At 49.8% G+C, this 24729-nt stretch overlaps 7 protein-coding genes across 7 annotated transcripts; 4 read left to right on the top strand and 3 right to left on the bottom strand.

Annotated features, from left to right (window-relative positions):
- Nucleotides 1-487: 487 nt before the first annotated feature.
- BO85DRAFT_301804 (uncharacterized protein) lies at nt 488-2458 on the bottom strand. The gene has a single exon (XM_025655351.1). It carries the CDS (start codon nt 2257-2259, stop codon nt 841-843), a length of 1419 nt encoding a protein of 472 aa, XP_025515391.1. The 5' UTR covers nt 2260-2458; the 3' UTR covers nt 488-840.
- Nucleotides 2459-5740: 3282 nt separating this feature from the next.
- BO85DRAFT_301662 (GPI anchored serine-threonine rich family protein) lies at nt 5741-7035 on the top strand. The gene is made up of 5 exons (XM_025655350.1): nt 5741-6051; nt 6108-6186; nt 6245-6376; nt 6447-6745; nt 6810-7035. The coding sequence occupies exons 1-5, from the start codon at nt 5997-5999 to the stop codon at nt 6950-6952; spliced, it is 708 nt and encodes a 235-aa protein (XP_025515390.1). The 5' UTR covers nt 5741-5996; the 3' UTR covers nt 6953-7035.
- A 1456-nt stretch (nt 7036-8491) lies between these two features.
- BO85DRAFT_449452 (WD40 repeat domain-containing protein) lies at nt 8492-11425 on the bottom strand. Its single transcript, XM_025660170.1, has 7 exons — nt 10927-11425; nt 10586-10728; nt 9556-10501; nt 9205-9490; nt 8954-9151; nt 8817-8892; nt 8492-8739 (listed from the first exon to the last, which is right to left on the bottom strand). Exons 1-7 carry the CDS (start codon nt 10929-10931, stop codon nt 8618-8620), a joined length of 1776 nt encoding a protein of 591 aa, XP_025515389.1. The 5' UTR covers nt 10932-11425; the 3' UTR covers nt 8492-8617.
- A 249-nt stretch (nt 11426-11674) lies between these two features.
- Nucleotides 11675-13894, bottom strand: gem1 (ERMES complex Ca(2+)-binding regulatory GTPase GEM1). The gene is made up of 2 exons (XM_025660169.1): nt 13772-13894; nt 11675-13716 (listed from the first exon to the last, which is right to left on the bottom strand). Exons 1-2 carry the CDS (start codon nt 13779-13781, stop codon nt 11825-11827), a joined length of 1902 nt encoding a protein of 633 aa, XP_025515388.1. The 5' UTR covers nt 13782-13894; the 3' UTR covers nt 11675-11824.
- A 306-nt stretch (nt 13895-14200) lies between these two features.
- On the top strand, nt 14201-16298 carry BO85DRAFT_301474 (SYLF and SH3 domain-containing protein). Its single transcript, XM_025655349.1, has 5 exons — nt 14201-14239; nt 14292-14631; nt 14714-14817; nt 14887-15953; nt 16021-16298. Exons 2-5 carry the CDS (start codon nt 14589-14591, stop codon nt 16040-16042), a joined length of 1236 nt encoding a protein of 411 aa, XP_025515387.1. The 5' UTR covers nt 14201-14239; nt 14292-14588; the 3' UTR covers nt 16043-16298.
- Nucleotides 16299-18504: 2206 nt separating this feature from the next.
- BO85DRAFT_301372 (putative telomere silencing protein Zds1) lies at nt 18505-21928 on the top strand. Its single transcript, XM_025655348.1, has 3 exons — nt 18505-18685; nt 18923-21615; nt 21668-21928. The coding sequence occupies exons 1-2, from the start codon at nt 18680-18682 to the stop codon at nt 21599-21601; spliced, it is 2685 nt and encodes an 894-aa protein (XP_025515386.1). The 5' UTR covers nt 18505-18679; the 3' UTR covers nt 21602-21615; nt 21668-21928.
- Nucleotides 21929-22308: 380 nt separating this feature from the next.
- On the top strand, nt 22309-23419 carry BO85DRAFT_449447 (SNARE domain- containing protein). Its single transcript, XM_025660168.1, has 3 exons — nt 22309-22491; nt 22589-22697; nt 22834-23419. Exons 1-3 carry the CDS (start codon nt 22466-22468, stop codon nt 22990-22992), a joined length of 294 nt encoding a protein of 97 aa, XP_025515385.1. The 5' UTR covers nt 22309-22465; the 3' UTR covers nt 22993-23419.
- Nucleotides 23420-24729: the final 1310 nt, after the last annotated feature.

Below are 24729 nucleotides of genomic sequence, written 5' to 3'. Positions count from 1 at the left end.
TGTGCAGGAGGATTTATTGAGTAAGTATATACACTAGTAGTAGTATCTGGAATGAATGGGTGGGTGGGATAAATGCCTCATGTGGGGGTTTCCGGGGGAAAGGGGGAGTATAGTTAAGCTTTTAGTAGTGATTATTTGATTTGGTGGTGACAATCTATTAGGTATATATTCATTATCAGAGGGAGTCATTGGAGATTTGTTTACTTCTGTTCTGCACGTCCTGTGAGGTGTCTGCAGTGCAAGTGATATAGTATATATTTATTTCTGATAAGTTATATGATGTGATAAATGTATTTATACAGCAATGTTCATTGTGATAGTAGTTGTTTTTGAATGATTCTTCACAATTTATATATTTTGAGTGCGGGTAGGTGCAGACTTCAATATATATATATATATATGACTAGTAGTATTACTTCCTAGTTGGCACCACTTGACTAAGTTACTACTATCCTCCTACAAATAGGGACTTTTATCTCATACTACGTAGCGATAAGCGTTGATAGCATATAGTATTTGCTGCTCAGTGTCTAAGACGACAGCATGACTTCAAGGTAGAAGTTTTGATTACGTTAACAATCCGAAACGCCGCGGTTCTATAGCAGCTTCAATGTGTGTATATATACTATGCTCACTTCGCCATGTTCCAGCTATTTATAGGTAGGGTCACAAATGCAAGAGCTAAGATATCAAGTTTGATGACTAAAATTATTCTTAAGCCTGAACTAGACCCAGCACTCATTATTGCAAGACAAACATAACAGAAGATTGACATTATATTACCTGACGCTGAATTCGCTTCTACCTCAAATTTATCACTACCTTCTCATTTCTCATCCTTTAGAACCCGTGCCCACCCCTCGAAGCCCCGGGGTATCCACCCTGGGAGCTACCCGTGGCAGGGTAGCCAGCCCCAGTGGAAGGACGACCCTCGGAATATCCAGAGCTGGGGAAGCTGCTCGTGGAGTGTCCGGAGGAAGGATAGGTGCTCCCGGCTTCAGGGCCCTCCGAAAATCCAGATCCAGGATAGGTGCTCGCGGAGTGGCCAGTGGAAGGGAAGCTAGCGCCGCTGGAAGGGCCCTGAGAAGAGCCCGAAACAGGGTAGCCGCCCGTCGAATGCTCAGACGAAGGATAGCTGGCGCCCGAAGTACTTCCACTAAGTCCCGAACCAGGGTAGGAGCCCGTTGATTTCCCAGTGGAAGGATAGGTACCTTGGGAGGGGCCCTCGAATTGACCAGAGCTAGGATAAGTTCCTGCGGAGTGTCCGGATGAAGGGTAGGAAGCTCCAGATGAAGGGCCCTCGGAGTATCCAGTACTGGGGTAAGAGCTTGTGGAGTGCCCAGTGCTAGGGTAGCCGTTGGTTGAGGGTCGTTCGCTCGACTGTTCACTGGGGTAGCTGCTGCCAAATGGTCCTGTTGATTGTTCACCCGGGTACACAGATCCTGAGCCAGAGCTAGGATATTGCCCACTAGCCTGGGAGTTACTAGGAGAGTATCCTCCCTTTGAAGGAACTCCAGTAGATTGGCCATAAGGGTACTCGCCACTTGTGCCCTCAGAGTGGCCTCCGAAAGGCGACCCGGTGGACTCACCGCCAGGGTACTGTCCGCTCGGAGGGTAGCCCTGAGATTGCTGACCTCCAGGAACGCCAGTAGGCTCGCTGTTGGAAGGGACAGACGAGTGGCCAGTTGGGGTGTATCCCACATAATATCCGTCCTCATAAGCAGAGGACGTGTCAATGCTACCGGGGTCTTGGCTGCTCGGAGCTGAACCCTGTGAGGGCGGGCCTCCAGAAAGACCGCCACTAGGTGGCGCGCCTTCGTTCTGTCCGTATTGTGGGAAACCCTGGGAGGTTTGGCTTTGAGGTCTTCCAGCGCCAGCAACTGGTCCGGCCGGAGCGCTCACTGAGGTTGCCGTCGGCCTGGAAGCTGCCTCATTGGCTGGCGGAGCATTGATGGAAAAAGGTCCATGGACTTGTTGGTCAGGGAAGGGAGTTGCGACAGGCCGTGGGATTCCGTGGAATGCCCCCGACGGGACGCTAGAGGGGGTGCCCGAAGGAGTGGCTATGCTGCTGCTGCCAGGAGCTTGCTCCTTGGCTCCGTGGGAACCAACAGTGAAAGGGAATCCGCTCCCGAAAGGACTGTTGGGCCATTGGGGCTGGCCACTCGGGATAGCAGCCCGTTTAGCATTCGGGTTGTGGACAGGAACAGCGAGAATAGAGCTGCAGAACGACAAAATGATTGCCGCTGTTTGGGCCTTCATGATGACGCAGGCTTATTGAGATTTGCTCTGAACACTCAAAGACAAAGCCAGGCTTGAAACTAGGGGAGTGACAAGCGATGAAGGGCAAAAACAAGGGTCGATTGGGATGTGAACGAGAACTCCATAATCGAAGACTAGAGTGAACAAGCCCTGGTTTATATATCATAAAAAGCCCGCTTGATCACGAAACATAATATGCTGATGAGGCATAGCGAATGAAATGCTTAGACTAAGCCAGCACACATAGCTAAACCATGGATCGCTGCATTCATCTGGCAAACCATATTCGTAACCAACTCTTTAGTGAGAGAAGCCATACTGTGCACCATCGCACGATTGTGGAAACATTGCATTTGTTGGCATCCCCTTCATTGTTTTTACCGGCTTTTGGGCTTTTCCTAATAATGCTTGCAAGGGTGAGGAATCTCCAAAATTAGTTGATGTAGCACAATTTCCTCCCCTGGGTGTGATGGGATCCCAAGGAATGTGAGCACGAAGGGACGCGTAGCGGGTAGAAGGGCCTCAATTCGCCGTTAGGTGACAATTCTCAGACGCGAATTGCTTGAACCAAGGCCCAGCTTCACGGGAAGCATACCGATGAATGCGAGGGGGATGTAGGATCAAGGATAGTATCGCGCGCGTCCTCGTGGTGGTACATCCCTAGATTCCTGCGCAAATGCATCCAAGAACGTGTCAGATCGTGACCCCTTGATCCCTGCCCACAGGCTGCCCCACAGCCTGTCTCCATTAAACATGGGGAATATCGCCGAGTTAAAGTTGTATATATAGCAGGAGCCGCGCAGCTTGAGTTAAATCCATACTGTGCTTGCACTCCTGTTGTGATCAGCATTTAACCGATCTTCCATACGGCATACAGGAAAGCTTAATGCGTAGAGGCCGATAAAAGTATAACAGCATTGTCGAAGAAGGCCTGGAACAGTGCGTTCTGCTCTCAGTGCAAGCCTAGCCATTCTTGATCGCTGTGGCAGTGTTTATGGCGCAAATTGACTGCTTTTAATGATGAACATTGGCTGGTGCACGTCCGCATGAAGCTAATCTCAGCCTACTGCCGTACTACCTCTATGACAGACGAAAAGGTGGTTGGGCTGGTTCTTGAGATTTGGGGATCAAATACTTTGGCGCCGACGAAGTCCATTTCAGCTGTCAAAAGCAGCGACCGGCCGATTGCAGGGTTTGCCAACCAACCACTACGTGCATCTGTTCGTTTCGTATGGGCGCTGGGTGGTTTCGTGTAAGTAGCCGCGAGAACCCAAGCATGGCGGAGAGATTACGCACGGTCTCTTGTCCATCTAGCAAGATGGATGCTGCCGTGCGGACCAGTCTGTCACTCGCTTTGGAATGGACTCTAGCCGCTTCTCTGGAACCGGCGTAGATGACTTTTAAGAGCCCTAGTCTATATCAATGGATTGATTAGCGTCAGCACACCGGCAAACTGATGAGACCCTGCATCCGAGACGCATAAACACCAGCGTTTCGGAGCCTCTAAAGATCCGGGTAATGACGGGTCACAGGCTTATTGGAGTGGAGACAGCTCGCGCGTGTTATCAGGATTAGACGTAAAGTCTTGGAAGATATGATGTTCGGCCTTCAAGTGCATAAGCTCGGTACCTTTGCTAGACAGGATTCCTCGCTTCTTGATGCTAAGCATGGAAGAGCGTGAACAAGATGTGCAGGATGCAGAGTTAGTTAGATGGATGCAATTCACATTGTATATGCGTCGGGCTCTTCCTTGTCCAGACGGCGCAAACCCAGTCGCGAAGCACCGAAAGAGACAATGTGCAACTATCTGAAGTGTCGGCCAATCCGTCTGTTCTAGAGTTGGAAACACGAGAAATCATGTGGCATAATATTGAGCTGCGAGCTTTACCGTGATGATTAGTATCTCTGGTGCTCATATGAAGCTATCTGACCTGGCACGCCGCCTCACTGCCATATGGTGAGAAAGCGTACCTGAATACTTTCCAAACAAGGCATTCAGTATCCCACGATCAGCATCAAATGTATTTATAAAAGGTTGGGTCGTCTGACAGACACTTTCCATGGATTGAAATGTGTGGATCAATTGAATATAAATTGGAAGGGCTAAGACTGATCGATTATGAAGACGTTTAAAGCGACAAAGTTCCCCTGACAGGTGATGTAGCATGTGGTCACATGTCTGTTTGTCAGTTTGCTCTGTCATCAAATTAATTGACATCTTGAAGACATTTTCCCGACCCTGAAGTCTCCAAAGTGTCGCTACCACATACATATAGACTATGACGAGTGCTGCACCTCATATTGTCGAGCTTCCTTGCTCTGCATAACCCTACTGATTCTTCTCAATACCTCAGGACTCTCTTGAGCGCCCATCCTCAGTTATAATTAGCAGGCTGACACACAATTGTTCGTCGTGCAGTTCTTTGATTATCCTTGATACACACGTACAAACACGCGTCCCAGACGGCCTCTAACAGGAAGCAAAATTCAATAGGCGAGTTCGTGCGTCGCCACGATATGACCTATCCAGTACCCGCCATAGCTAGTGCGGTGTGATGTGTACGACGTGATTATCGACCTCCGGCAGCAAAGGAGCGGGAGAACAGTAAGCGGTGTTTCCAAACTTAACATGCGCATATGCGCACTTAAAGGATAATTATCGTTGACTTTGCTCTTCCAGGATCTAGGCTCGCACAATAACAGTCGACAGATAATCAGATGAGAGATCGGATATGCTTGTCTCACCAACAAGCAGCACCGCGTCATCGATATACAAGGTTGGGTCTAACGCCATCAAAGATCCGCACTGCCATGATGTTTGGTGGCTTCCATATTATCTGAAGGGCCAACATGTTCTCGGGTCCAGATCAATATTTATTTTCAGTTGGCACTAGTGAAACCTTTGCATACTATGCAGCCTGTGCTGAGTAGCTTGCAGCACTAGCGTCTCAAAACCTTCTGTAAAATGCATAGGATTCCTTCCATGACTATCCGACGGTATTGTTGCGCTTTAAGCTAATCTTGGACTGAGAACCAATCCGACACATCATCCTGGGAGTCCCCTGCTGGTGAAACAAAACGTCATAAACCCGAAAGGCGGAAAGGAGGGGTGTCCTCGTTCTCCCTCGAAGGGGAGGGAGCACGCCCTGCAACACGAGGTGCCCTATCTTTGCCGGGTGCGGATCCTCCTTTGGTTCTGGTGGACGGTTATTGAGTTTTACCATGCAGTTGCCGTCAAGATCTGCCCACTAGACGCGTCTCATGCATATCAAAACTCCTGGAGCCTCCCTGGAGAAGGAGATCGGGAGTACAGGACTGAAGGTTCGAGGAGGCGAACAGATCATCTGCAGCCCCCCTCGCATGCACGCCAGACCCTTGGCAGCAGGCGTGCCCGAAATAGACAACTTTTGGCTTTCCTTCATCTGTTACTTGCCTTTCTCTCTTCCTATCGGCTGATATTACAGGGAAACACAGGGGTACCAGGAAAAGTAAGAAGGATCAAACGCGGCCCAAGCAGGCAGATATCGCCATGATAGACCCTTGCCATGAGGTGGCTCGTTGCGGTGTATCCTCCATCCATACATTTATAAGGCCCTCTCAACCCAGCTCTTCCCTCAAGCCATTAAATATCCTACGAACTGAAAGCGCTCGTTAGCCCTGCTATCGCTACTCTTCCCATTTTAGACACCATATCCTCCGCTTTGAACAGCTTCACTCGTCGAACATAGACTATCAAAATGCATTTCTTGAACATTGTTGTCTCGATGATGGCGTTCGCCATTACAGCACTGGGTACATGTTCCTTTGATTTTGCATCATCTACTTTGGACTAACATCAGCATTCACAGCCATTACAATCACCCAGCCTAAGAATGGTGACCAGGTGGACTTTAGCAAGCCCTACACCATCAAGTGGACGACCGTGGCGTAAGTCAACACGGGCCCATTTGACTGTCACACACAACTAATTCATTTCCCGGATCAGTTCTGACCCTACGGACTTCGACCTCATACTGGTCAACATGAACAGCCAGCCCACCGTCAGCAAGAAGATCGCCAATGTCAAGACATCGGATAGCAAATACACCGTTGACAAGGTCATCGGTATTCCAGTTGCGTATGTATCTTCAAACAGCCCAGCCGCCTTATTATGGCATATATTGTACGATCCTAACGAACGCGCATAGTGAGGGCTACCAGCTCAACGCCGAATCCAACACCACCCATAACACCGGCATCCTGAGCCAGTCGCAGCAGTTCAATGTGACCAAGGTTGGCAAGGCTGAAACAAGTAAGGAAAATTCTATTTTATCATCATCACCACCGTCACCATCACAACCATCATCATCTTCACCGTCATCATCACCATCACCATGTATCCGCCCACATACCAGCACCATCATCACAAAAACCACTTCCCGCCCCTGCATCAATCACCAGACTACTTCACCATCTAGCACCGCTCCCTCCGCCTCCACAACACCGGGTGAGTACGTACAGGATGTGAAATAGACGGGTCTCTAACCGTGTTCTCTTTACCTTGCCTACAGCTTCAGCCACCACTAGCGCCACCCAGACAGCTGCTGCGTCTACCTCCTCGTCTGCCGGATCTGCCGCGTACACGGGCACGCTTCCTGGCTCCGCCGCCGTGATCGGTGCACTCGCAATGGGCGTAATTGCCGAGATTCTGTAAGTGAAAGAAACAGGCACATCGAAGTCGCACAAGCCGGTCAGCGAAGCGATCGATAAACCTGAAATCGAACCGACCCGCACGACACGACAGCGACCCTCGTAACCTCGTTTCTCGAATGATCGACTCCAAAATTAGGACATGACACGCAGGCCAACCGAGCCAGCTTCATGTTTCAGCGATGAGTGTAGTACTATCTGCTACTCCAACTTTTCTTTTTCTATTCTTGCCCTTCCCCTCACACATTCCCCCCTTCCCCGCTTTCCTTCCCCTTCCCCTTCCCCTCGTTCCTTTCTTATTGTCTATCTTTGACGTCCTTCCACGAGTGATGTGATATTGGTACATTATTGGTTTCCCTTGATACATAGTTTTAAATGCGCAGATGGAAATGGATTTATGGCACTGTTACACCTTCTCTCGTTCTCCACAATCATTTAATACAATATTTTACCCATGCCGTTTTATCTATTCTAACTTTCCTTTATTGCCGATGTTGGATATGATACATCAGTAGCGCGGCACTCGCGATCATGCATGTCGGCGCTGGCAAACCTATTTCCTGAACACCCTGCAAGGAGGTTCACTCTGGCAACGGACACTATCAATTAAACCAGCCTATCTACAGTTGTTTGAACACACCTCAGCATTAACAATAACCTCCGACTAGAGACAAGCTCCATGTACCTCAACCGTGCACGTATTCGATACTCACATGAATATACCTACAGTAGTATTCTGCTCCGTACTACCGAACCGAACAGGTCATTCACAAATGCACTCACTCTGTCCCGGGGTCTCCGTTGCATTCAAGCAGTGAGGTAACTTAGTAGTCCAAGCCACCCTGTCCCACTATGTACTAGAGAGTAAGTACTATTCCATACTTAGCAGCACATACAACAACAGTACATAACATGCACCCCCCAGCCCAATTCAAAATGTGTAACCCAGGCCCCACCCAAAGCACTATCGAATGAGTAAATAGTTTCCATACAGTATCTTCTACAAAAGAGTATACTTGAGTACATGGCTGCCTAAATCTCATACTAAACCTCATAGTGTAATAAGCTCTAGTAAAGTGGTTGCATCTCACAGCCCAACGGGGATCATATGTGCTACTATGTGGCTGAATTCTCTTTTTTTTTGGTTGCTTCTGTTGGCTACCAGTAAATAACTAATAGGGAGTCTCTTTTATATGATGGGGCAATTATGTGTCATGTGTATCTTTAAATTTAATGACCATTATAGAGCCAGTGTGACTGTAACATCAACCAAGTAACTAACTTAGTTAACTAGTTAGTTACTCAGTACTGCTGCTTAGTATCTTGACTGGGGCATGTCGGTTCATTCCGATATTTGCGAAACACTATATAGTACTTACAGTATTACGAGTAAGTAAGTAAGTAGTATGTGGCTGGTAACTAGCTAGGTCGATTGGATAGATCTTATGCATGACAGCGAGTAGTACTACGGTGTACTGCTACTGTTTCGTCAATGACACATGTCCAGGTAGGCAATCACGAGAGATCCTAATACTACCGGATATATTTAGAATTATGGGTATATTTCCTAATTCGATAATTGTTCACATACATATTTACAGAGCAGCTACGGGATTGTGAACTACTGTGATAGATGGATAGATGGCCGATCCGGGGGTCAGAGTAATGTTCACAGTGATCCCATCATCGAGTCAGCACGACCGGACCCGGTGGCGCTGGCACTGATCGCAGGCGAATAACTGTAGTTGTCGTTGATTCCTTCTCGGGGACGATCCCAGGTGCGAATGTGGCCTGGTTGACATGAAGATAAAGTCGTTAGCAATATTCTGAGGGTTAAATCTAGGAAGAAAATTCGGGCTGCGAAATACCTTCGAGTGAAGATGTCATGATGGAGTCTTCTTGGAAGCCTAGCCAGCAGATAGGGTCTTCACCAACGATTTTGGACTGCGCGAGTAAGTTAGCCTTTTTGTGAATTGGAGAATATACGCAAGGGGGTGATAGCTACCATTATCGGTGGTAAGAGGGCGGTTCGTGCTCTGGGTTCCACCGGATGACGAACGGTCGGATCATAACTATTATAGGTATCTGCGGTCTCCTGAGAATCTGATCGCGTTCGGTTTCCTCCGCTATCGGCTCGGTGACGGTTGAGGTGTTGCGTGTTCGAGACAATCATGCTGGTGCGTTGGCGGGCGTTGGCTTGATGCTATTTCATGGGTTAGAACATTAGGAATCCGTGTCTATCGTTGGTAAACGTACTACTCTCGGTCGGTGCAGCATGCCCACGCTGAAATCCCATAGTAGCAACCGACAATCGTCACCAACGCTACCAAACCTGTAAGTACGGTCGTCGCAGCGCCATGGGTCAAAAGCTACCGCAGAGACCCATGAGTTGTGGCCCTGGCAACGTGCGACAATCTTGCGCTCTGGTAACGACCAGATCGTTACAAGATCGTCTTGGCCTCCGGTTACTATATATTTTCCGTCCGGCGACCAGCAGACGCATATTAACCCTCCGTAGTAACTGCGGAAAATATCCAGAACCCTAGCAAGACGTTAGCCCACGCTCTCCTATACCGACAAGGTGGCAAGATTGTGGTCGCAGCATACTCTTCCTTCAAGTAATCCATAACTCGTAACGATCCATCCTCTAAGACAACAGCCAAGTGTCTGCGGTCCGGCGAGAAGGCGAATTGCGTGATTTTCTGGTTGGCGAGTTTCCACAGCGCAACCGGATTGGTCTTTTGATTTCTCGAGTTGACCGACTTCAGGATTTGCAGTGGTTGCCGCCCCGACGACGACTTCATCGTTTCAGCCGACGGACTGCCCAGTTCTGGTGTGAAAAGAGCGTCTTCTTTCTCCTTGTCGTATACCACCAGCTGTCCGTTCGCATGAGCAGCCATGAACAAATTCTCTGAACCGGGAATCCATTTGATATGCGTCACAGGAGAATTGTTGACGACTCCGTTCTTGTTGATACGTGCGTACTTCTGAGACATCGGCTCGTACCAAATAATGTCTCCAGCCGAGGAACCCATGACAACATCTATGTGTGATGAGCTCTTGGTTAGCTCATTGATATCATGGCTTATCATGTGCGCTTTGGTGAACAATATCTTGGTGACGGGCTCTTCCTTCTGCTTAGCACTAAGATCCAGCCACTGGAAGGCACGATTGATGTTTGCAAAGGCAAAAAGACCATCCGGGTTCCGATCGTTCAATCGCTTGGTTGCCGTCTCGTGCGTAATGACCCGCGAGACGAATGACGAGCTGCTCTTTATGATATTGTTCTTCGGTTTCCTCCTCTTCAATCCTTCCTTCACAGGTGGTGCTGCGAGAGCTGGATTGCCATCTCCAAATAAAGAAGCTGCGCCTGTGCCATCCACGGAGGGTGTGGGGGTCTTAAGCCGGCTACCGATGCTAACCAGCGAGAGCTTGACACCTGATGTCGGAGGCGCTGGAACGGTCGCAAGTGGATTGGGATTCATGACGGGGGCTTCGGAGGGATGTGGAGGAGGGGTGGCTAAGTGTAGGTCATCTCGGAGGAGGTAGGTGCCTATCGTAAAGTCCGTCAATCAGCAAATCCAAGCAACCTTGCGGCGACGTGCATGAGCAAACATGCGCCCCTTCAGAAACATACCTTCTCCGGCTTGTAAGGGACAGCCACCCTCTGGATGGCTGATGATATTGTTGGTCTCTACAACTGGTACCGCCATGCCATTCGACGCCCCGGCCGCATAGGCGACGGGGACGGTATAGCGAGGCGGAGGTGGGGGAAGGACGCTGGATCAAGGGGTCAGCCAGGTGAAGAGACGCAGAAGGAACGTCATAATAAATGTAGATAGGGCTGAAAGGTAGTGGCGCTCTTTGACCTCCAGGGAATTGAAGGCCGACCTATGATGCGCCCACGAGGCGGAGATAAGGGACCAAGGACGCTGATAACCGGGCTTTTCAGCTTTGGGTTGGGAGGGCAAGTCTTACAACATGGCTGCGGATACCACAAGCAGGCACACCGGTCAATCAGCGATAAATTAAAAGGATTTTGGAGGGTGGTGTGACAGGGGCCTAGGAATGCGCGATAGGCTTGTCAGACAATCGTCGTAGCGAATTCCCTTCCCCCCCAAGAGCGGCACCCTTGACGGTGCCACTCAGGGTGGCTTGTAACGTTCTTAGGTTGTGAGAGGACTGGTCCAGATGGAAGGGCTGGAAGCAGGTCGTCGTTGTCGTTCGTGCAAGGGAGAGAGGGCGGGACCAGGGCTCTCGAATGGGCGAACGTTCTGCTGGCTAGTAGGACGAGGGTGATGATTGGGGCGGAGATTCGCGGGAAAGTCGCTTGTGAACTCGGAAGAAGCTGGATATCGTTGGATTATATACCCCGGAGTTGAAGATGGAGAGGAGAGAGAGGCGGGGAGAGTTACCGGGTAAGAACTTGCGCAATGGCCTTATAACCCGGGGGGATCGAGCGACGGCGGATGTGAAGCCAGAGAGAAGAGCGAGCGGGCGGCCAATTCCGGGGTTGGTCGAAGTTGGCGCGTGGGGCCGCCAATCTGCCAGGCTTCAGTCAATCCTCTTCTTTCCCCCCCAATGCTAACGGCGCCAGAAACCCACACTAGTCCTCGTAGTCCAAAGTCAATCACTCTTGCGTCGTGCCGCCCCGGTTCTATGGGGACTAATCTACTCTCGTGGCCGACATGGCAGGTTGAAATGAACGAGTAGATCATCAGCCGTATTTAGGCCCTTCATTATGCATCATACTTTATTAATTCTTACTAGTCGGTTAACTGGCGATACTTTGCCGGCAAACACACTAACAACCCAATATACAGACTCAAGGGTATCTATTTGACTCCACAGGAATACGACAGTAGTGTTCGCCCCGTCACACTCCGCTTCCACTAACTCTCCGCCAAATCATGACGGCCGCCGCTCCAGCGCAAACCACTGCCCCAAGAGCAATCCCCCATGCCATCCATTTGCCTTCCACATCTTCCTCACTCCGCGGGAAGGCCGTACTAGGCTCCATTGCCGCTTCTGCAATGTGGACAAATACCTCCTGGATGGAGCTCCAAGTGGCACTGACATGAAGAGGAGGACTCGGCATATTCAACATTGCAGTGTATTCGTGGGGCTGATATTCGGCCCGCTGAGTAGTCCGATCCAAGTCTGCCTTGAGTGCAATAAAAACACTGGGAAGCTCCTCCAAGTGAGGATATTTGGCGCGCAGCGCTGGGATGTATGCAAAGGAATCAGGATCTGACGAATCATACGTGTACACGATGACATCGCACTGGTCCAGCAGTTTTACCTGATTCTCGAGGAGGGCAGGCTCCAGTTCCCCGAGCTCATCGAGGATGAGGTAGCACTGTTTCCCCCCCGGAAGCTCGACTGTGTTCACAGCAGTTCGGGGCTGGATCGTAGGCCGATAAGTAGTACTGAATCCACGGGAAAGAAAAGCGTCAAGGAGTGCAGATTTGCCTGAGCCTGCAGCCCCAAGGACGTGACCAAGAACAACATTGCGGCCCACACGGCCAGGACGCTTGCGTCTCTTTCGTGGTCGAGTAACCTTCAGCGCTGCTGTTGTAGAAGGATTGCTCCGGTCGGACGACTCGAACCCCAGGTAGGCCAGATACTCCAATGTTGTTTTGGGCGACGTGAAAGTAGTCATACTCCATTGCGCAAGCCATCCTTGAAGTGTGACATGGCCAGCTTCGTTGCGGACGGTGGAGGAGGGGAAGGAACCGTCCGCCCATGAAGCAGGCAAACCCGGGGTGGGCGCAAAGAGCGACGCCAGCTCCGCATCGTTCAGGCCTCCGTCGTTATCCTTGTCCGAGAGTAGGAAGAGGTTCACAAAGAATCGATACCCCTCTGGCGAAAGCTCAGCCGACGCATAAGGGGGTACGTCAAATCTCGGGTGAAGGAAGTTCTCCTGTAGTGATAGATTATCCGTATATTGGAATGCTCGTAGTATAATCCAAACAGTCTCGTGACGGCCTTTTTCCGCATACATCTTGTTCAGCTGCAGGAAACCGCGGCAATCGATGCCTGAGGGTGTCACTGAATGAGGATGCGTCCTCTGTATGGTCTCCTTGATGTGAATCAAATCTTCCTCACTCAATGGCTTCTCAAAGCATCTCATTTGAAAGTCCTTGATCTCCTTATCAGAGAGGTAACCATCCCTATCTTTATCGCAGAGGTAGAAAATTCGCTGCAACGCCGCGATTGCTGCCGGCTTCAGGGAGGATTCTTTGGAGTCAAACAGCGGTGCGATCGGATGGGTAACCGCTTTCTGGCAGAGGAAGAAGGCTTCGTTGACATTCCGATGTTCACGGGCACTGGTGCGGATGCAAGAGTCGATTTCCTTGAACTCCGCCATTAATGGTAGCATTTCCTCCTCAATCACCTGAGCCTCGGTGTGATCTGCAGCAAGGTCGGACTTGTTCGCACATAGTACCACGGGGACATTGACCCCTAGAGAACGAAAGTATGGTAACCAGAATAGAGCGACTCTCTCATAGCTGTAATGGTCCGAATACACGAGTAGGATTACATTGGACTTCCGGATCTCCCTGGCTAGATTATTGCGCTCCTGCGGAAGAGCGGAGGTGTCCACCACCGTCGTTGTCGTGACATTCTCGGGGGTACCGATCGTAGGAGGGATGGTGATTTGAGGTAGGATAGGCTGGATCTTGTTTGTAACGAACACCCCCTTCACAAGGGAGGTGATGAGACTGGACTTGCCAGTGCCCTCATCACCACAGACACAGATTCGCACTGAGGTGCTGTTAGTAAGTAGATGAGTGAGCAGCTCAACGTAAACATATCGAACCTGTAGCCATTTGCGGATCTGGAAACTTTCAAGGCGACTGGGGACGCCTTAATCAAATTATTGGGGCATGCTTCAGAAAGCTTTTTGTTCATAACAAGGTCAACCCGATTTGAAAGTCCAGGCCAATCGAAACGCGATGTCACTAAGGACTCGGTCGGCTGGGAACTACGATGATCGTCGGAGCCTCGGCGGTGGCTGTGCCGTTCTTGCGGCCTCAGGATCCAGCCGGTCGGGTTTCTTACTATAGGTGTGGCTGGACTAGTAGATACTGGGGATGAAACAAAGCAGGTACCTAGTAATAGCGGATGGGATAGGGAAGTGCTTCTGAAATGGCTTCGTGTATACTACTTCAAGCTGATTGACCTGGAGAGTTACCAAGACAAGACCGAGGGAAGAAGCTGGTAGAAGCGGCCCCAGCCACACTCCCCCGTATTCATTGATGCCGCCTGCGGAAAGTCCCCTCTCCGAGTGAGTACAGCCCCCTCGATTCCCACGGTTGCTGACCTTCCCCATGAATCAGATGAGTATATTATTCATCGCACAGGAACATTTGGAGAGAGCGATTTGCACAGTCACCGAACAGTACAGGGTTGTTGTGGATGGTGCAGAGTTTGGATAATTGAGCCTTATCGTTTGCGAATCGCAGTTGGTGTCAGCCGTCATCTGGTTCCACTTCCGGTCGCTCCCATAGAGACGAACAGCCTTCGCAGAACATCCTACTATCAACATCCTTCTCTCTCCTTCCACTCCTTCTTCCCTACCCCATCTTCTTCCCTAACCCTCCCTTCACCCTCAGTTTCCGTCAAGCATAGCCAGAATGCCTCTCGGAATTCACAATCCGTTACCTTCATCGTTAGGAAGTATGTTCCGCGCCGCTTTCGTTCCAATTTCCCCGCAATTCTCTTGAACAGGTGGTTCGGCCTGCGACTAACAACCAGACAGGCGAATGTAGAAAGGCGGGCAAAATCCTCGCCTCGTTTGTCGATCCACGACAAGCGTTTGGACCTGATAAGGTCATTCCCCCGGAGATTTTGGCAGGAGCCAAGGTAATTAGCAAAATCCATACTCAGCTTGTTGCTCAAAAGTCGCACCGTCACTCACGGTTTCTTCCCTAGGGTCTCGCCGTTCTTACTGTCCTGAAAGCTGGATTTTTGGGCTCAGCTCGATTCGGTTCTGGTGTCGTTGTCGCTCGACTAGCTGACGGAACCTGGTCTGCTCCGTCGGCCATTGCCACTGCTGGAGCTGGATTTGGAGGCCAGATCGGGTTTGAGTTAACCGACTTCGTGTTCATTTTGAATGATGCCGCTGCCGTTCGGACGTTCTCGCAGGTCGGAACCCTGACGCTAGGTGGAAACGTTTCGATCGCTGCTGGACCGGTCGGACGAAACGCGGAAGCTGCTGGCGCGGCTAGCACAAAGGGTGTGGCGGCAGTGTTCTCATACTCCAAGACCAAGGGTCTCTTTGCCGGTGTCAGTCTGGAGGGAAGCATGCTGGTGGAACGTAAGGATGCGAACGAGAAGATGTACAACAGCCGAGTCTCGGCACGCCAGCTCCTCAGCGGAACCATTCGACCTCCCCCGGGCGCGGACCCTCTCCTGACCGTGTTGAACTCGCGTGCGTTCTATGGCAATGCCCGGAATGGTAGTGACATGTACAACGACATCCCCGTTTATGATGACAGCCATGACGATGTGGTTTGGGAGGGCCGCAGGGGCGAGGCGTATGGCGAAGGAACGCGGCGCGATCGCACTGGGTTCAGTGGCTCAGGTTCAGATGACTTCCGCGACCGACCCCGCCGTGCGAATACATGGGCGGACGATATATACGATCGACCTGCTGGAGGGCTGAGCCGTTCGTCGACTACTCGGTACAGCGGTCGCAACGACACTTACGACTCATTCAACCGCAGCCGGAGCAACACTACCCCAATTGATGAGGACTATGTATATTCTGACCGGAAGCCTAGCCGACCCACAGCTCCGAAACCCGTATTTGGACAGCGGACTGGGGCAGCTCCTGCTCTACGCCAGGACCAGGCCGTAGCACTTTATACTTTCGATGCGGACCAGGAAGGTGACCTGGGTTTTAAGAAAGGAGACATTATCACTATCCTCAAGAGGACTGACAAGAAAGAGGACTGGTGGACCGGGCGGATCGGGAGCCGAGTTGGCATTTTCCCAAGGTAAGCAGATCCGGAATTCGCAGACACCGTGTTTTCCTCGGCCATGGAACTAACCATTACTATCCAGTAACTATGTCGAAACCGCTTAGGAGCCGGCGTGTCCTAGTTGGACTCACGCGGAATGATATTTGACGACGCGAGCACCCTTAACGCCATATTCCTCTTTCACGAATGCTTTTTATATTCCTCTCCCGTTTGATATTCAGCTTCCATGTCATCGTTTAGGACTCACCCCCTTTAGTTTTTGTTCCCCAAGATTCTCTCTGCTTTTTCCTTTCGGCTTTTTGAGTATAAGCGCCGGAGTTGCCTGTTGGGCCGACCAGCGGATTCGGGGTGGCTTTTGAACGGATAAGTGACAAAACGGGACAGTTGCACCTGTGTATGTGTTCGCTTTGGCGATGGTTCTAGCTTTAGTATATGCTTGTGTGATAGTGTTGGACCACCTTTGGGTTATACATAAGACTTCCCCCATGCTGTTTTGTTCTTTTTTGGGACTGCAGATTTATAACTGTCAAAAATGGAATATTCCCTCTTTGTTGCTGCGCCAAGGATGGATTGGCTGGACATGTTTTAGACGATTGCAGCTGCTTCTTGGCTGATATGCTTCTCCCTTGCGAGGAAGGGAGGATTAGGGAGAATAAAGAAACGGGTGGCTGCCGTCAGAAAGGTCCGAGGAGCGTCAAGGAGTCGTCAGCAGTCAAGCTCCCAGCGACGTCCAAGTTCCTTGCTCATCGCATTGCAGTAGAAGCGGTCGGTACATTCCTCGGGAGACTCTCCTGCACCAAGTTGAACTCAACCGGGACCCATCCTTCTGGGCCATTGGACCTCGTGGAGCCAGCCCCTCCGCAACATCCTCGAAGTCATCGGATGAGGCCCGCTCGGCCAATAGAGGTCAGGAACACAAGGCACGAGACTCGCGCCGCGTCTCACGCGAGAAGGCAGAGAAGCAGTGCGATTGCAAATTGAGTCCATCGTGCGACGGACTCGTTCTTTCTCTACAGTTTTCTGGAAGAACAGCGGCATGCCACTCTCATGCCAGATAATCTCCCTCATTTCCTAATACGAGGACGAGGCTATGGAAGGAAGACGGATACGTCAGCTGAGATTCTGAGTTGAAGATTACGAAATGACTCAGGCGATCATCTGTAGGTAAGTTAGACAGCAGGCATATGGGGAACCGCACAAGGTTTTTCCAGCTGGTGAATGACGGTTTTCCCTGTCGATCTATGTATGGGATGCCGGAACGGACGCATCACCGCCATGGCGGTTCACAACAAGATGAGCAAGTCAATTTATGCATTAGACTTTCCCGACATTGCTCAGCCTTCTGAATGATGAATGGTGCTCCGAGTCCAGTGCATAGATTCTACCGTCAAATGATAAGCTCATTGTGTTTCATTGTGCCCGTTCTATTCCCTCCTTCTCCTCTCATCTCGTGATTAGTTGTCGTCATTACTCAGTTGATTTTCAACTTCTCCTCTTTCAACCTTTCCTTTGTCCTTCCATTGTAGTACTACTCTACGCGTTCCGTGGTATCTCACTGCCAGTGCCTGCATTTTAGGGGCGGGAGTCACCCTAATAGTAGACTATAAGAACAGGGATCGACTCCGCATACGTGAGTGAGGGTAGTCTAACCAACAGTGGAGTTGCAATCCCTCCTTGTGCAATCTAAAAAGGAAAGAAAAACAAAAAATAAAATTCAGCTCTCGGATAGCCAGTCCACACTACCAGGTAGTTCCTCGACTCATGTTCTCCGAGCCCTAGCGAACTGAATAAGATTTGCTCCAAAGACCGTGCTACCGAGCATTGGAGTCCACCGAAAAGAAAGCACGGGGTACTGCTGATCAGCGATCGCCCGAACGAAAAATCAAACGAACTGAACAAGGTATTTTACTAGAACCATCAAGTCACATTTCTCGAAGTGAACGGACGGTGGCCTGCCATCGAGATTGATCAGCAGTGGAGCATCGCGCTGACTAAGAGGGCATATCCTGCCCAAGATCGATCCATCCGTGGAGAGAGTGAGAGAGTGTGAGCCTATACAATTTGGTTTCTCCTCCTGTTCACTGGCCTCGGATTCCCAGATTTAGCCGTCGATGGGTCTTCTGATAGAATACTCTTTCGCCTAAAGTGTTTTTCTTTCTTTCGAATTACTTGTCAGAAACCTACTTTTTATTTTATCTTATTTCCCCTGTTCTTGTTCTTGCGGTGTTGTTCAAGGCCGACCACCACTTCCAAACTGAAGCGCGGCCAGCCCAGCCCAGCCAGAACCAGCCAACCAAAGCACGGCGGCCTTCCCTCGTCTCGTCCACCTTCTCCAGGTCCTTACTCTTTCCCAGCACCGAACTACTAACTCCCAACTCCCCCATCCCCATCCTCTTTCTTACGAAGAACAACTACCGCCCACCTCAGTCTCTCGTCACTCGCTCTTCTTTTTCAAAACCTTTTTTACCTCTTCTCTCGTTTGTATCGTCGCCAAAATCGTTTCATCGGCCGCCGGATGCCTAGCCGTCATCGCCCGCCTCTCTTTCCTCTCGTCACCCTGGTGGTTGCTCCTCTCCGTCGACGCTTCTTCCCCGCTCCCATGATTCCATGACTACCTTTTCTCTGCGTTGTCTTACGGCCCTGGTGGTACATTGACCTCCTCACCACCAAGCGACTTTCCTAATCCACAGCCAACCCCGGGGCGTTTTCTTCCTGTCCGGTCCCCCGGTTAATTTGCTCTCATGCAGGTGCGTCGCTTTCTTTATGTCCGCGTTCTACCCAAAAAATTTCCCCCCCGTTGTACCCCTCGCCTACAACAACACTCTGGGAAAAGCTTAAGGCTGCTCTCGGCCTTTGGTCTATCCTTACCGAAAGGTTTACCTGGCAAGAAAGCATCTCTTGTGCGATGCGTTGTGGACCCTCCAACCCCTGTTTCAATTGTATTATTCAAGGACTGTCCCTAAACATGCCGTCGTGAGTTTCAGGCTTCACCGAGCCCCTCTGAGCCAAGCGGAGGATATGCAACGAAAAGAGGCCATGTACCTCAACTGTCGATCAGTGACCCCAGTCACCATGTCACCGAAGCCATTGGCCATATGTACGATGACGATTACGACAAGCGAGATTCTCGACGCCTCAGTTTCATATCCTCCCCGTTGAGCGAATCCATTACTATAATTCCCACCAAGCTCGCCGGCTCCGAATCTCCTACCTCCCCACAATCTCTCCAGGTTCAAAACCACATCAATGATCATAATAATCGGCAAGCGAACGGGCAACCATGGCCGCATGGGGCCAAGTCCGCCGAAAGTAGCCCGACGTCTCCCGCGTCCACCACGTCTCCCGTATCGACCGACACAGCCACAACCTCCTTTCCTTTGAACGATGTCGACTATGAATCCGACCCGGCCGCCGTAGCACAAGAGCTGAACAATCTCGCCGCGATCCGGCGGATGTCTATGGATGTTGCTGCTACGGATGACCCCGATCTCCCTAGCTTCTCCGTTCCATCCATAGCGCCCTCTCCCTCCGACGACGAAAACGATGCATCGCGATTGTTTTGGGTTCCAGCCCGTTTACACCCGGAACTTGCCCCGAAGGAATTCAAGTCTTTCCTTGAAAGTAAAACAGAACAAATCAAGCGGAAATCAGGCGACTTTTCTACCTTGGGCCCGGAGCGTGAGGGATCAATAGGGGGCTTGAGGCGAAAGCGGTCTATGCTATCCAGGCAAATTGACACCTCTCAGGGATATACAGATGGCGCCGAACGACTCGAACGAAAACGCTCACAATCGAAACGCGATTCGTTGGGGCCCAATCTGCATGAACTAGAAACAATAGTGAACGATTCGAAGCCGCGAGTTCCCAACGCAACGAATATCCTCGACGGGATTCAGAAACTTGGCATTTCCACCGACGAGGATAAACCTATCCTTCCCCCTGCACCTCCAAGCCACAGCCTCAGACGCTCGACAAGAACACAATACAGGAAGGCCGGAAGTCTGAAGAAAGGCGAGAAGGCACCGTATTCGAAGCGCGTGGCTAGGACTTCAGACGCAGATGAGAGGGTTACTTCACCGACTGGTTCATCTGGAGGTCAAGCAGTCTTGGGGCTGACACGAATGTCTACTGACCCAACACCGAGTTCAACGCGAGCTCAAGCTGCGGCCAAATCGACGATAGGCGCACCCCAGGCCCCTGTTGTGACAACTAGTGCAACAACAGCAAGCCCCAGTGTAGACTCAGCGGTGGAACAATCACAACCAGCCAACGACCGCTCCCATGATGCAGCCTCGTCAGATCCGTCGAACAGGGCCAGCGCGCCAGCACATTCGCGACAATGGCACTCACGGATCAGCTCCAATGGACGGTCAACGGCGGACGTTCCACCGTCGGAACAAAAGATACCTGAAATCATTGAAACGCCTCCTCCCGGGACTCCCACCACGCCTTCAACGCCGACCTCACAGTCACATGCGTCCCCGAAAGCACCTGCAGGCCAAGATAGAATGCAGGAACGAAGCTCAAGTAAGCGGTCGGCACATAGTCGCACTCAGAAGGAGACCACACCCACCTTTAATGACTTCGCCAATACCCCACAGCCCCTTCCTGGAAACACCACCCGAACGGACAGCCTGTCCTACATCCCAACTTTCGAGGATCGCAAGGCTGAGTCGAAGGAGAAGGAGAAGGAAACAAAAGAGTCGAAGAAGTCAAAAGATAAGAAAGATTCGGAGGGTGGCCGCAAATCCAGCTGGCACTGGCTGCTGGGTTCCGAGGATAAAGATAAAGAGAAGAAAAAGGACAAGGACAGTGACTCGAAGAAACTCAAGGCCAAGATAGTGGACAAAGTTCATGAGACAGCGCACGCTCTGCCATCCTCAAGTGATTCTAGTCAGCGAGGCCGCGAAAACGTTGCAGTGGATCGACTGGATCCCAAACTGGAAGAGGAGCGTCGCAAGGACAATGCGCGACGGACCTCTGGGGAGTCAAAGAAAGAGAAGGAGTCTGGGTTGTTCTCCTCCATATTCGGCGGAAGTAGGAAGAAGAGCAGTGGCGACAGTAGCCATCACAGCCATCATCACAAGAAAAGTGCTTCTCGAAACCTATCACCTGATCCGCCTGTGCGTGAGCTGCGGCCGGATGTTGATTACGCTTGGACCCGCTTCTCGATCCTAGAAGAAAGAGCGATCTACCGGATGGCTCACATCAAGCTTGCGAATCCTCGACGCGCGCTGTACTCTCAGGTCTTGCTCAGCAATTTCATGTACTCTTACTTGGCGAAGGTCCAGCAGATGCATCCGCACATGATGTTGGCTACTTCCGCTGCGCAAAGGCAGCAGCAGAAGCAACAAGAAGAGTATCAACAATACCAAAGATATCAAGAGGTGAGTATTCCGCGAAGATGCTCTATTGTCATTGAAGGTTCTAACTGTTCGTCGAAACTGCAGTCTCAGGAGCAACAATATACGGATAGTTCCTACGATGATCCTCAAATGTACGAATATACGGACGATGCACAGGATCATTATGGCGCCCATTCGCAAAGTAGCAAGGGTGGCTACGAGAATGGAAATGCATATGGCCCGGGACATTACCAGTATGGTCACTCGACATTTGGCGACGACGTCCAGCTTGACGATGATGACGATGATATGTGGTAATAGGGAACAGACAAGTGATTCCCTCTATTGCTGTTGATTCTATTGCAGCGCACTAAATACCCCTAGTGCCAAGTCTGGTCGGTTCTCACACTCTGTACACTGATATTAGCCTTTACTTCTTGTGTCATCCTCGCATTCTTTTCGCTCCCCTGGTGGTGGACTCTTCATTTTTTTCTATGCACAGGGCATATAAGGGTATACAGAGGAAGCCACTGAAGCTCCTCCATTCTCGTTTGAACACTTGTTGTGTCAACTTATATAGTGGTCCTTTGAATATTCCACGATGGTAGGGTAGGGCCTGACATAGCTTCTCGTCTTGGGTTTCTTTGTTCGCATAGCGTGTGGGGTTAGTCGATTGTTTTTCTGTCCGGCGTCAACGATGCCTTGTTATAGAAGTCTGAACACTCCAAATGGGTCACATGTTTCTGTGACACCAGTATTTCAGTCAATCCTCGTAACCAATGTGTAATTTAATACCCTCATGGTGGTCAACTGTACGCTAGAGAAAGACAATCAAACCTCCCCCTCAATCAGATTCTGTCAAGCCCCTAATCCACGCCGTATCTATTTTAGCCGTCCCAACTAGCTATTACTAAAATAGCCTAGGATTCACTCGACCCGCGGCCAGCCATCGAGAAATCACGTGACATGCATCTATCTCCCCACAGCCTCCACAGCGTCATCCCGACCTGGCTGGACGGGACCATCACTTCCATTTGCCAACATCGAAAGGAGAACGAACTCAACACAGCCCGTATCGAAGAAGCAAACTCGGCAACCGATACAACGAGATATTTCACATAACAATCAACGAGAAACGAATCAGCGGAGTCTTGAGTGCCGAGAAGCGACACCTGAAGCAAAATGGCCGACGCCTTCGAACGTGAACAGTACGAGAACCTACCCACATTACCTTGACTATTCCTACCCAAAAAGGACGGAAGGACTTTGTTGGCTTGGGAAAAGAAAACTAATATATGGGGATAGACAAAATAATGCGCTGCTAAACTCTCTCTCGTCGAAGGTCTCCGCGCTGAAATCCGTTACCATTGATATCTATGATAATGCGAGGGATCAGGATACGTTGGATCATTCGGTTCGTTGAATCCTTTTTTTTCCCACTGTATTTGTGTTCTTCTTTTATGTGGATGTCGTCTATGGGAGAAACTACATCTGCATAGGTATAGATGAGCATGAAAAAGCTAACAATATGTTTTTTATCATATGTCTAGAACCAAGTCTTTTCCTCCCTCTCCACGAATCTGAAAGGTAGCGCAAGTCGCTTAACTCGTATGGCGCGGCAGGGTGATACCGTTGCGGTGTTGAAGGTCGCTGGTATCGTGGTGACTGTTGCGGTGGCGATTTGGATTATCCTGGGGTGGATTTTCTGATTCTATTCGATTCCATTTCGAGTCGATACTGGAGTGGTGGGTTGGTGGTCATAATGATACTTTTATATTGTCTACTGGCTGGATGGGGGGTAAAGTGGTTGGGTAGGAGTTGTTATCTGGGGAGTATTGACTCGCGGGCGAGTTGATTTCTCTTATCTACCTCTCTGCTCACTTACCTGCATACTTATTTTATTTTTCTTAATTACTTATAGGTCATATTATTATATGTTATTATATGGGAATGGGAGGCGGGTGGTTTGCGTTGTGATGTGCTGCATAGCTTGTGATTTATTTCTCGTGATTGAATAGGGTGGGCAGATGAATAGAACGAATCCGCATAGATCTGGATAGCTTTCATATGATTTTTTCTGGAGAGAATAGTCTGCAGTCCTATTCACATCGGTTATAGCTTGAATATTTCAGTGAATCTAGAAATTCATTATTAGGATAATTTAATATCTCTTGTAGTTCCCTTCTGGCTTCACTGATTAGTAGTTGGATATAACAAGACTGGTTCCTGGCTTCTTCTTCTTCTTCTTCTTCTTCTTCTTCTTCTTTCTTTCTCTTCTTTCTTTCTCTTCTTTCTTTCTCTTCTTTCTTTCTCTTCTTTAATCTCTGCTATTACTTAAGATTCTGATCAAGAAGCTTTGGAGATACATGATACTGAAAACTTTATATATTCTATGACAATCTAGGCTGGATACACCCAACAATCTTCTATATCTTCAACGAAGCAGCCTAAAAGTTATAATACATATCTTAGTACTAGTATATAGTATACTCTACAATAGTCTATGCCGGATACGAAGAACCACTAACCAGCGTCACCAAACTAGCGTGTATCATGAAGATCTCGAATACTACTCTCCAACCGCCCTCAAGGCCACAGATAACGGTGTTATAATGAAAGACATAAACAATACTACTACAGAGACAGCTCATATACTTAAGACAATCACAATGTGGCGATATTCCAGGAAATGGCTGACAAATACCACCCACAAGGAATCTTTAGGGTATAGGGTATCTCTATCGTTCTATACTCCATGTCTCAGACTCACAACCTGCCGCTCTTTGTTGATATGATGTAGATTATCGGATGCTAAGCCTGGTGTTGCCCGAGTTTTTGCAGATTTCCGGTTGGACAGTCGTCAATTCAGCACAAATAGTGCATGACACAGGATAGATCGATATCGGAAGTTGATCTTACTTCCTTCAATGTCAGAATGTAAATGATAGACAGTGGTTAGGGCTATAATGCAATCATTGGTTTGATATGTTAATGTGGCTACAAATGCACAGAGATGTTGACTGGGTTGAAACCAAAGCTCGCGATGGAACCACGCCCATTGCTTGTCTTCAATCAGGACAACAGGAATCATGGATCATACCGCTCTGAAGTCGGTGTTGGGTGAATCGGATAATACATCAAGCAGAATATGTCGTTGGCAATATCGCCTCCAGAAATACGACTTGGACGTTGTACATGTGTCTGGCAAGCTCATGCAAGTAGCCGACGGACTCTCAGTAACCAGGCTTGCTGTACCTTGAAACTACTTCTGATGAAGATATTGAGCCAGTCTTGGTGACACTGCCTAAGATGCAGAGGCACAAGCATCTCTGGGCCCTAACTCATTACTCCCATCCTCTACCATGTATGGATATTCTAGCAACGCAATGAAATGTAGTCAGATTGCAAGCGCTGAATGGTGCTGCTGGTGTCCGACGAGTGGATGC

This window comes from Aspergillus piperis, assembly GCF_003184755.1.
Source record: "Aspergillus piperis CBS 112811 unplaced genomic scaffold BO85scaffold_9, whole genome shotgun sequence".
Lineage (NCBI taxonomy): Eukaryota > Fungi > Ascomycota > Eurotiomycetes > Eurotiales > Aspergillaceae > Aspergillus > Aspergillus piperis.
The sequence above is the reverse complement of the archived record's forward strand: the minus strand, read 5'-3'. Positions and strand labels throughout refer to the sequence as shown.